The sequence below is a fragment of the Babylonia areolata genome, chromosome 22 (genome assembly GCF_041734735.1).
Source record: "Babylonia areolata isolate BAREFJ2019XMU chromosome 22, ASM4173473v1, whole genome shotgun sequence".
NCBI classification, from domain to species: domain Eukaryota; kingdom Metazoa; phylum Mollusca; class Gastropoda; order Neogastropoda; family Buccinidae; genus Babylonia; species Babylonia areolata.
In genome coordinates, this window is record NC_134897.1 from 9577643 (window position 1) to 9590461 (window position 12819).

General features: G+C 40.1%; 1 protein-coding gene across 5 annotated transcripts in view; it reads right to left on the minus strand.

The window, feature by feature from the left end:
* Window positions 1-12819, minus strand: part of LOC143296957 (chromodomain-helicase-DNA-binding protein 1-like) — a 58702-nt gene that overhangs the window by 15859 nt on the left and 30024 nt on the right. For 3 of the 5 annotated variants that reach the window (XM_076609013.1, XM_076609011.1, XM_076609009.1), the window contains exons 23-35: window positions 12370-12518; window positions 11289-11533; window positions 10810-10934; window positions 10108-10331; window positions 8875-9017; window positions 7348-7480; window positions 5557-5707; window positions 4834-4959; window positions 3936-4292; window positions 3564-3671; window positions 2745-2923; window positions 2155-2266; window positions 1273-1406 (exon numbers count right to left, since the gene is read on the minus strand). In XM_076609013.1, coding sequence (XP_076465128.1) covers window positions 1273-1406; window positions 2155-2266; window positions 2745-2923; window positions 3564-3671; window positions 3936-4292; window positions 4834-4959; window positions 5557-5707; window positions 7348-7480; window positions 8875-9017; window positions 10108-10331; window positions 10810-10934; window positions 11289-11533; window positions 12370-12518 — 2186 coding nt within the window. The remainder of the gene's footprint in view (window positions 1-1272; window positions 1407-2154; window positions 2267-2744; window positions 2924-3563; window positions 3672-3935; window positions 4293-4833; window positions 4960-5556; window positions 5708-7347; window positions 7481-8874; window positions 9018-10107; window positions 10332-10809; window positions 10935-11288; window positions 11534-12369; window positions 12519-12819) is intronic. The other 2 variants (XM_076609010.1, XM_076609012.1) reach the window with 2 other exon arrangements.

The window sequence follows — 12819 nt, forward strand, 5'->3', positions numbered from 1 at the left end:
GTCGAAACAAAAAAACATAACTTCCAGGATTATTTGCTTTTGTACACGCACAACACAGAACAATGACAAAATATGGGGACGTTTATATTTCATGTGAAGATCCATCTTTCTGAAACCTAAACACAAACAATACTATTACAACAACATGTTAGTAAAATATTACAGCCACAGAAAATTAGTTTATAAAAATTCAATCAACTGAACCTTGCACTGATAACCTTCTCAACAATTCACACTGTTTCTGCTCAGTGTTTTCTTTCAACATCAGCAAATTTAGCAACTTATGCACACAAGACTGCGCAGGTCTTTCCCCACATCCCCTTTCTTTTCGTTAAAACCTGGACCCATGTATGCTGAGAATTCAATAACTACTTGACTAATTGTAGGCGTTTTCTTCTCAGCAAAGCTGCTTTAACTATTAAATTTCATATGCACTTAAAATCATAAAGGAAAGAAGAAAGGCAGTCTAAAGTCTTTATAATTTAATATTTTGCATCACAAGCAAGTTGCCACATTGAGCGTATACACATCTGTACTATACATTCCTCATGTAATCAACATCCAAAGAAAAGAAAAACACGGAAAGAAAAACTAAAGACAAAGGCAGGTATAAACAAAAGAGGTGACAAGGCGTGGGGAGGGAAGGAAGAATGGGGATACAGGACACAGGAACAGAGACAATGTTCAAACAGAGCCGAGCCGACACAACACAAAACACAACACACACAGCCGGCTCCGATTGAACACCTCTCTGATACTGACACAGACTGGGTCTTTTAGTCAAGCTACAAACAGCTGTGGGCTTACCTTTCCATGGGGCACGCAAAATCCTCGTAGCAAATCCACCGTGTAAACCACATCTCCCAATTACACGGCCTTTCTTTCTTCGTCAGGAGACTAAACAGAAACTTGGATATTAAATCAGTTTTTTTCAAACATAAGCAAGAAGGGAGTTGTTATGCCCCTAATAATGTGTCAGGGACTGATCATATGGAAGATGATCAATCCTCAAAAAGGCAAAGGCAAAAAACAAACAAAAAATATACCAATAGTTTTGTTTGTTTTAAATGACCCAGTGTCCTCCAGAAAAGTGTTCAATCATACATATGAAGGTGTTCAGAGCCGACACAAACACACTTGCCCGGCACATAGCATCAACATAAAACACTTATCAAGCATGCCACACACAGCACACGTGTAACACAAAAATCAGACAAGGAGTGAAGGGGGAGAGTGGGACGTGGACCGTGGCAAAGCTAGCACAGTGCTCACCCATCACGCTGCTTCTCCTCTCTCCGGGCCTTCTTGGCCTGGTGGTTGTGTGAGGAGGAGTCACGTGCCTCCACCGATCGTTTGTTGCCCTGGGGGATGCTGTCACGACTATGCTGGCTGTCGCTCTGGTTGGGCTGTGGAAAATGTGCGAGAAAAAAAAAAAAAAGCTATACCAAAGTCACAGCACCCTGATGCCCTCAACATTCCCACCATATACATGCATACTTTCACATCACACAAAAGAGAAAATACAGAAAGAAAAAGCACATATACATATATACACATGCAACAAAATAGACATACTTCACAAAGAAATGGCCAATAATACAGCAAGGAAGGCATATGTATCAAACTCATTCACCATAAACAATTTCCAGAAGTATATAATAACTATCCATACCCTTAACACGTACCCAGAAAACCTCATGCATGAGAGTTCCCTCACACACACATATTCACCAACTTGTACACTGAAAACACACAAGCATGCCCATACTCTTATAACATGTATGTGCCAAAAGCAAGCACACACACACATGCTCAATGAGTTCTAAGTAAATTTACTTCTACACATTACCAAAACACCCACCTGTTGAGCATGAGAATCAACAAGTCAGTTTACACCAACTCATAAATACACAAACCAGACATATAAGTCAATGGCTACGTCATGTGAAGAAAAGCAAAGTGTAGAATGTAATCTGAAAACACACACACACAATCAGAGACAAAAACAAACAAGACAAAACAGCTCTAGCAAAAGTGAATGAATTCCTTTCTCTCTCTCACACCAATATCAGTGTTCACATGCTAACTCCTCTTATTCTCTCCAAAGGAAGCACATACACACACAAAACAAGAACAGCACAACAGAATGCGTACCTCTGACTTGTCTTTCTCCTCGTCTCTGCGTTTTGATGCCGTCTTTTTGTACAGCTTTCGCAGTTTTTCGTGGTCCGGATCCGTAAAGTTGGACACAAATTTCCACAGGTGGCTATATTGGACAAGAAAAAGTCAAAACAATTCTAAAGCTGCAACATATTTTTATTTTTATGTTCAAAAACTGCATCAGCTGTAAATTTTGGATGCACACAGCAAACCTACTAGCTATGCAACTTGGACCAGTCTGACATGGTTTATGTGATGCAAAACGACACATTCCATTGATACAGGATGTTCCTTTTTCATCACATCAGCAAAAGGAACAATATATCACTCTGCAGTACTCACACGTTTTCAATTTTCTTTATCCGCACTGTATCCAGCATCAATCAAAACACCAACTTGGGTGGGGGGACAGGGCAGGCAAACACAAACACCACTGTATACTTGATCACAGGTAAAAACACATCCTTCTACATTCAAGCTTTCTACATTACAGCATACATCTGTTTCATACCACCAACATTGCAGCATAATATCTTTTTATCAAATCTAGGTAAGAGATTAAACAGATGACAGCTGAAACTCACGTTCTCCATGTCTTGATCTGCTCAGGGTCAGACATGACACTCAGCAACTTGTTGATGTGGTCGCCGATGTTTAGCAGACACTGGCGCAGTCGGGTCAGCAAGGACTTGTCCTCTGGGTCCTCCCTTGCCTTGTCCAGCTCCCGCAGAGACTTCTTCACCGGCCGCATCATCTCTTTGCACTGAAGTAGAAAATCAAACTCTGCATATCTTAACTTCAATCAATCAGTCACAATCTGTTTTTTCAATTGATTCTTTCTGTCCACAACAAACCTTGAAAAAACAATAAGTGTTTGGTAAAAAAAAAAAAAAGAAAAAAAATCATAGTCAGAAAGTCTAAAATACTGGTCAAAATGAAATGACTGAAGTGTATTCACTCGCTTGGTACTGTAAAGCCATTTTTCCTTGATAATCTTATACCTTGATAACATTTCTGAAATAAAAACAGCAAATCAAAAAACCATAACATCAGACAATTATCCGTTCATATTTTTTTTCTTCTTACACAGGTGTCTACAGGCCTACCAACAATCATGGAACACTGATTAAATGAACTAGCTTTGCAATATGAGTGTTAAATGTCTGTAATGTTCCCGATACAAATCAAGTTAGCTGAGGCAATTCCTGATTAACACCTCACTTGAGGAGTAACACCAGGCAGACAACATCCACTCTCTCTCTCCTCGTCAGATAAAACAGTCTAGTGTAGGTGGCAGTTCCTTAAAAGTCAGTTTTCTATTTACTTTTCTTTTCTTTTCTTTTTTTTTTTTTTTAAATATACTATCAATCTAATCTCAACACTCTGCCTCCTCATCTCTTTACCTTTTGGAAGATCTCAGGATCTGATTCTGAGGTCAAGGCACTCTCTTCTGTAGCAATGGAGATGGGTTCTGCTGATGCAGTGAAATGCATAGGTCCTTCTGCCTTCTGCTTCAAATAAAACGCAACAGGAAAAAGTTAATGCAAACATTAATGCAAAGTCACAGACAAGTAAAATCAAAATGAGATTAAACTTACACACAATGGCTTCACATTTCATGTACATTTTTTCCTTGAACATAAAACATTCTATGGTTTTGTAGTGATAATGCTAATAATATGTACCTTATTTGCACTAATTTCCACTAGGCCAGTTTTCTTTTTGTTCTGTGTACTGCTAACATCTTGTGGATGTAAAATGAAAGTGACACATACCTTCTTTTTCCCTTTCTTCTTTTTATCTTCCTTTTTCACAGAGTCCTCAGATTTGACTGCCTCCCCTTTCTCATTCTTCTCTTTCTTCTCTTTCTTTGGCTTGGGCTTGCTTTTCTTTGGCTTCTTTTTTCCCTCTGCTTCTTCATCAATCTCCAGGTCACTGATTTCCGACTCCTCCTTTTTATCTTTCTCAGATTCCTCAGCAGCAGGCTTTTTGAGGCGGGTGGCATCCATGCTCAGACTGTCATTGGTTTCTTCTTTAATGTGAAGATCCTCTGACCCACTGGAGTTGTCATTCTCGATGACTTCAGCACGAGATTTGGGCTTCCTCTTGCCTTTTCCTTTCGTTGTGGATTTCTGTCACAAAGACATAAGTACACAACTAAGTGTCATCCTTACAAACAAATTAGCACTTTTTATCCAAACTCACTATCAAGAGTTTCCCTACTTTCCACTGTATTTTGATGCAGTCTTCATGAGAAGGATATTATCATTAATGATTTTAAAATAATAGACGGGAACAGTATAATTCTTGGTCTTCACACAATTACTACTTTGCACTACCTATCAACCTGCCAACAGGGAAATCAAAGGTACAAACTAACAGGATTTATGTTTTCATACAAAATTTTTATCACTTTCTCTGCAGAAAATCTGCAGCAGACAGGAGACATGGAAACTTACCTGTTACTACTACAAACCTGACAGAGAATAAAATTTGATGTTCATGAGCAGCCGACTTTAAAATGGGCAAAGACTTTAGCAATTCATAAAAGAGCAGTTAAGGAGCAAAACAATTTTCTATCCTGTAGACTGGACTTTTCATTTCAAGTTAAGTTTATACCAAGCTGATGTCAACAATCAACAAAGATTAAAGAGTCACAAAACCCAAACTGACCAGCAAGAGGGCTCTCACCGGCATGTTAATCAACTCGGCCTGCTTCCTTAGGATCTTCAGGAGGTATTCCACCCTAGTCTGAAGGTGTTTGGCTTGGGGTTTCTTCTGATCCACATCTGGCAGGATCTGTCACCACACACACACACACAGTAATGTTGGTCATATCAAGTTTCACCGGAGTGGATTCTTACCTTGAAATTCACTAATACTGCAGTTGTAACAAATATATGGGCAAACATCCCTTGTATCATTCAGTTCAGATGATGAAATCTCTTTTCTATTTTTTCACAGGAGAAATACTTGGAGCTAAGAGAAGAGGAATACAAGGCACTGAAATGTATTAATGCTGTTTATTTATGGAATACAATGTTATCCAGTTACACTTAGCTGCCTATATGAATATACATTAACACCATGTTTAATGTTAACAGGGATCCATGGTGACACACTTCCTGGAACAGTTAACAGTTGGAAACATGGGATGAAGAAATTTATCTGCAGCAGTTTCTGCCTGATTTTAGAGCTGCACAGCAACTCAACATGGAAAGCCTTTATTTTCCCACACACCCTCACATACGCATGTGTGTGTGTGTGTGTGCGAAATTCTTGTATGCGAGTTGTCAGTATCTTATCCTAATTATAAAGTTAATCCCAAATATTTCTGTTGGTTTTTTGTTGTTGCTTTTTTTTTTTTTAGAACCTTTTAACTCATCCACATCTCACTTTGTCGTGGAGTTTGAGCTCAGAGTCCATCTTGATGGCTTCCCATGACCCCATGCCGTACTCATACACCCCTCTCAGCAGGTTGCTGTCGTCCGAGACAATCCACTCGCACCCCCAGTGAACTTTCTTCACGTAGCACGACAGCATGTACCTAAAAACACCATGAACACTCACTTTCCTCCTCATATTGTGTTCATTTTGCACAGTACTGTATTTGCTGTAATGTCTTTCTTGTCAGTAACATGACTACTGTTTCTCCATAATAGGATGGCAAGAACGAAGATGTGTCCTGGCAAGAACTAAGATGTGTCCCTCGGGGTGTGGGTGTGTGTGTGTGTGTGTGTGTGTGTGTGTGTGTGTGTGTGTGTGTGTGTGTGTGCGCGCGCGCGTGTGTGCGTGTGTGAGAGAGAGAGTGGGGGGAGAGGAAAGGGGGGGAGAGAGAGAGAGACGTAGGCCAATTTGAACAAAACATATTTCATGCACATAATGCAAAGGAATCTTTGGTACTTCGGCTTTAGATCACAGATCTTAACAACATTGATTGCAGCCATGAAGCCATCCACTGACAAAATTTCAAATTATTAATGTCAAATGCTACTTTGTGGCAAAGTGACAGAGCTGCACAGGACCAAGGATGGAGATTGTGCACTCTCCTCTCTCTGCGTGTGTGTGTGTGTGTGTGTGTGTGTGTGTACACATTTGAATTTGAGTCTGTGTGTATGCATCAGCATGTGTGTATATGTATGTGTAGATGGAGGGCGGCAATCTCTGTCACTATCAGTGTGTATAGGAGTGATGGAAAAATCAGTGCATGCAAGCATGTGTTGTGTACCTGTCATGATCAGTACATCATCAGAAGGCCTACACTCCTGAGCACAGGAGGCCAATCGTGTTGCTCATGTTTTTGTTAACAGTGCGCTCGTTCCAATAAGAATTTTCGAACTGATCAAAACAAAGTAATTCACTGTCAGATCTGAACACACAATATTTGATTATATCAAAACAGATGAGAAACTGTGTACTGCAAAGTCAAGAAAGTAGTTGTAAGTTTTCTTTTCCATCAATTTTGTTTTCACATTAACCCCCCCCAGCCCCTTCTTCCAACATTTTCTCCCTGTATTTGCAATGACTTCTAAAATGCCTTTTCAAAAGGCACTGCCTGTTACTGAAAACAAGACTGCCTCTTTGCTTTTTTTTTTTTTTTTTTTTTTTATAGTTTCTAGCAAATTAAAAAGCTGACTCAAGTACATCAAAAGAAATCAATTTCTGCAAGAACTGATAGGTTAAAGATCTGAAATCAGTATCTGAATATCATCATCTGCAATCTTTACAAGTCGAGGTTCGATAAATATGGTCAAACCAGGTCCTCATTTCTGTGAAAACAAATTGACGGCCATTTGATACATGCCATTTGAGGGATCCGCCAAAAGAGAATATCCAATGACACCAAATGAGAACAACTGATAATGTTTTGTTTTTTCTGCAGAAAAGGAAATTTTAACCATGAAAATCATGGATCAGGCAAAGATTCCCCACCTGTACGTCTTTGGCAGGACTTATGTGTCTGCACCACTTTATTCAGCTGAACCAACTACATCTGTAAAATGCAGACAGAATTACAGCCTTTCACAACTATAACTGGTTGCAATTACATTCAGCAGCAATGAGTGCAACTGCTTTTTCATGTTAAGATTTTATGTTTGCTTTCTTTGTGATTCAGCATATCCCTTTCAATGCCATGAAAAAGCTGGATTCCTTACCTCTAAAATAAAATTTTAAAAAAATTCTTACTTTTTACGCTGCTCACGATCAGTAGGCATGGCTTGCAGAAGTGGTTCCAAGTCAGCCTGGGCTTTGGTGATGGCTTGTGCGTTGACCATCACACTGGACAGTTTGAAGGTGGGGCCTCGGTGAGTCTTCTTACCTGCTCACACACACACACACACACACACACACACACAGTTCCATCGGTCAGACTCGACTCAGTTATTTAACAGGACATCATCAATGTGAAAGAGTGACAACTTGTCCATATCTTTTTCAAGGTACAAGTAATTTAAAACCTGCTTGTGATAAGCTTACAATATGTACTTTTGCAACAATCTTTTCCACAGGGAATGTTGGGAATATTTCAAAACGATACATACTTTTGTTCAGTTCTTTTAAGCCATAGGCTGCCTATATGATGAGATAACTCGTCATCACAAGCATGTACAAGTCGCTGCCACAATGACAAGATAACTTGTCATCAAAATATTTCCCTAGACTTTTCCCTGGTTTGCATTCAGTTCACTGACAAAAATATTAGTCGCTTTAGCTTGGGGAATCTTTCTAGATTCTATTCATAGCTAGAAACACCATCAACGTCATGAGGCAGTCCTTTATTTGAACGTTTTGGTTGGGTTACCGTCACAGTGTTTTGCCTGACTCCTTTCCTTGCTCACTCAACAAAATGTCGGACTGACGCCGTGCTCAAGACATGCGTTTGTGGTGAACTAAATCAACCAAGACTGCTTTCTTTAGTTAATGCTCAGAAAGAATTGAAGCGTAAATTCAAAGAAGACAGTGATGAACATTTATTGGACGATTTGATAGAAAATAAAGGGAGAGCAATCAAGAGAGTGGCCAAGATACGACTATCATTGAGTGATGCCGGCTGTATGACTGAAGCAGACGACACTAGTGACCGAATTGTTAGCAGGACACTGTGAGCGATTTTCTTGGCACTCAACCAACACTGTCTGATGAGAACTGAATAAAGTGATCATGTGAGAGGGGTGAAGAGGGGGTGTGGTCTCACATCCATATTATCACAAGGAGAAGTCACAAGCAATGTATGTCTATCTCTTTTTCAATTTTTTGTTGTTGTTTTTTTGTGGTTGTTCTAGTATGATTTTGTGTGTGCAGATATCCAACTGTCCAGAAAGTGCAAATTACCTGACTAATGTTTGTAATGAACAAGTTGAAAATGTGACAAAAAACAAAACACTTATTTAAAAACAACAGCATGTCACTAAAAATATATAAAATGGGAAAACATCATGTGTTTTGTATTCTTTATTCATTTACCTTTCAGAAATTATACACTTTTATGGGTCTTTCTCCAATAACAAAGAGCACAAATTTTTTTTATAATTTATACCCGTTTTTTTATGAAAAAAACCCTGGCAAATAGATTTCACTTAAATCTTATTTTTGTGGCAGCAAAAGGGTTAAACTGGGAATATAGAATGAGTTAAATAATAAGAAAATAAATAAGCAAATTTTAAAGCTATAGAAACATCCTATCTATCAGTCCACATGACCACTGATACTCACCATCAAAGGCAGGGTCAGCTTGCACTTTCTGGGCATACTCTGCCATGGACTCATCCACATTCTTCTGCAGCACTTCAGCCAGCTGTTTGAGATCTGCCTCCGACTTCTCCTGCAGCTCAGCATCAATAGCTATGGCATCCAACCTACAGACAGGAATCAACTCAAATCAATATCTATGGCATCCAACCTACAGACAGGAATCAACTCAAATCAAAAGCTATGGCATCCAACCTACAGACAGGAATCAACTCAAATCAATATCTATGGCATCCAACCCACAGACAGGAATCAACTCAAAATGGCATCCAACCTACAGACAGGAATCAACTCAAATCAACAGCTATGGCATTCAACCTACAGACAGAAGTGGAGTGATGACCTAGAGGTAACATGTCCGCCTAGGAAGTGAAAGAACCTGAGCGCGCTGGTTCGAATCACAGCTCAACCACCAATATTTTCTCCCCCTCCACAAGACCTCGAGTCCTGGCCTGGACACTAGTCATTCAGATGAGACGATAAACCAAGGTCCCGTGTGCAACATGCACTCAGCGCACGTAAAAGAACCCATGGCAACGAAAGGGTTGTTCCTGGCAAAATTCTGTAGAAAATTCCACTTCGATAAGAAAACAAATAACAACTGATTTCTTATAGAATGGAAGAGAATAGAATAGAATATGTCTTTATTACCAACTGTACCGGGGTCATAAGGAATGTTGGGGGGGATAGTACATAAGGTATGAACATAAATCGAAAATCATATACAAACACAGATACAGTAGAAATTAGGATACATACAAGTGCATATCAATAATAAAATAAATAAATAAAAAATAAAATAAAAAATAAACTTGTGCATACTCACGCACGCATGCACACACACACACAAACGTTTGAACAGAAGCCGCGTATTACATGTGGATGGGGCTGATGACTAGATCTTCAGGAAGATGACTGTTGAAGCTTTTCCACTTTTGAACTGATATAGAACAGGAAGTGAAGTGACAAATACATTTTCTAGTTCAAATAACATACATTGCCTTGCTTTGTGTTGCTTTACTTACAGCTAATTTATCTGATAAATGATACAAGCAGTTAGTTCCCTTTCTTCCACCTGCTCATTCATGAACATGGTTCCTTAGCCGATTCACATCTACATCATCACAAAGTGTGCAACAGACATAGTGGGACAGTGCAAAAAAGAACTATACAGTTCTTGATTCCATGAACACAAACCTTGTCAAAGGCTGCCCAAACTTTTTGTAGCTCTTGATGAACCTCCTCAGCTCAGTGTCACTAAATCCACGGATCTTTTCCTTCATGTTGGAACGTGGTCGACCCCGTTTCTTTGGTCTGTCATCATCCTCATCATCGTCCTCCTCATTAGAGGCATCACTATCATCGTGGTCTTTCTTTCGCTTGGACTGCTTGCCATGGTCTGAGTCATACTCTAACTGCAACTGAATTCAGAAAAGAAATCTTTTTCTATTTGAATGATTCCACTGAGATGTTGTACTTCATGGAACACAGGCCCCTTTTAATCAAAGAAAACTAAAGGAACAACTCCTTAAGATAAAATTCTTAACTTCCAATTAACACAAATAATTTCCAAATGATCTGCCGTAATATATAAACAAAAAAAGGCACAACCCCCCTCACAGCCAATGTATAATTACCACAAACAGTATCGTTAATTTAGTCACCTTGTTGCCATCAACAAGGACCACTGGGTGTACCATCAAAAAGCCTATGTCTGTAAAGTCCGAGAATCCTGGTACGGTATTTATAGTCCTGAGACAATGCAAAGCACTGCTCAATCCTACACCCAGACAGCATGTGATCAGTCTCAACAACTATGAAACAAGTGAATCCCCTTCATCCCTCAGGTACTAGAGGATAAACAACAGTATTGTCCACAGTGTGTCCAGGTCTGTGTACCTGTTTGATGGTTTTCCTGCTGCGTGGAGGTAAGTGGAGCTCTAACAACTGCTGCTGCCTTTCCTCCTCCTCCACTTTTTCCCGCATGTGTTGTGGAATGATCTCGTCCCAGTCTTTATCACCTTCTGCACAAACACAAGTACCCTGTGTAAGTCCATGCTAACATACTTAACCATGCTAACATGTTAACCATTACATGAACAAGTATATCAGAGTATTTGAGTATCACACACTCACTTCTTTGATGTGAACTTTTCTGGTTTCATAAACAGAAAGTATACCAGGTTTGAACCAGCCCCATAAGCTGAATCAAGTAAAAAAGATTAAACAAAATCAGGCACCACAATTAATTATATATATAAAAAAAATTTTTTAAAGATATGCTATTTCAGTTACTTTTTTTCAAAAACATACACCTGGATTTAAAAGGAATTTTTCAACCTCTCCCCTACCGTGTCTGCACTGAATCATGAACCTACCTGGACTGTCTTCCATGTTGACATCGGTGTCCTCCTCCATGTTTTCGAAGCTGATGACTTTGAACTGGGAGAGCAGCTCATCACTGCAGGTGTTGACCTCTGTTTCATGGGTCTCGGCAAACTTGAGGATTTCGTCAATGTCCACCTGAGGCTCCTCCTCCTCCATGTCCTCCTGCTTGAACAGCTCTTCAGCCCCAAACTTCAGGATGGCTGCAAGCTCGTCTTTGGAGAAAGGGGTGTTGTTGCTGCAAATGAACAACACATGATAAAACTGTGTGTGAAGGAGGAATGGAGGGTGTTCTTGACATCAAACATCACTATCACATATCACCAAAAAACAAACAAACAAAACAAAAAAAACCCAGAAGAGAGCTCTGTACAGAATATGGGATGCAGGACAATCTTGACATGGACATCACATCAAGAGCACAAAAGCCTACATACTGTTTTATAGAGGAGGGTTGTTCTGACATCATAGGTGACACAGTACACTCTACTTTCATCAAATTATACTTGAGGGACGTCTATCGCTTTAGGGATGGCTCAAGAGGCGTTGCCTCTGCAGTGGCAAGACATCATGGATGCTGCCTACTGGACAAACCCTGCCACCTTCATCGACTTCTACCTGAGAGACGTCGCACAAAAGGCATCGTTTCTGTGGTAGTTGCACAACAGGCCATTGCAGCACACAGACAGTAGAACAGGCGAGCCCTCCACCTTGTCGTGCTATTCTGCACTAGTTGGGTCATGGTTAAGTATGTGTAATTAAAAGGAAATTTTCTATCTAAAATTACGTTTAAATAACATACTTACCGTGACCCAAATTTAAGACCCTCCCGTCCTCCCCGCTTCCTGTTCTCGTAGTTGGGTCATGGTTAAGTATGTGTAATTAAAGCCTATATACTGTTTTATAGAGGAGGGTTGTTCTGACATCAGACATCACAATTGTATCAGCGTATGTGGTTTTCAACTTCTCTGGAACAAGAAACAGCAGATGTTCATGACCAGTATGTTTGAATGTATGCACAATAAGTGTGTCAGCGTGTGCATGCACACAAAAAGGCCAGTGAGGGTGTCCTACCTGGAAGGAGCCTGGCCCCTGTTGAGCACAGTGCGTCCAGTGGTGTCCATGCTCTGAATGACCAGGTGGTCCAGCACCATCTTCTGCTTGGCTCTCTCCACAATGGTCTCCTCCACACTCTGCTTGGTCACCAGTCTATACACGCTCACCTGCAACACAAATCTCAGTTCTCTTGTCTGCTCTGTCTGCAGTCTTCTTTGGTACTTCTGCAGTTTGGGGAGATGCTGACGACATACATCTACAAGCTTCAGCCTGAAGACAGTGAAGCCTCCCTGGACACGATTTCAATCTTTCATGAAAAGTTTACAGTATTCCAATGCATGTGGCAGTTGTACTTCATCCGCAGTTCTGTAACAGACCTCAATGGTCAATGTCACAGTGTTCGCTGTACATGAATCACTGACATGAAACACAATGCTCTCTCAAAACATACGAATCATAGTACAACAC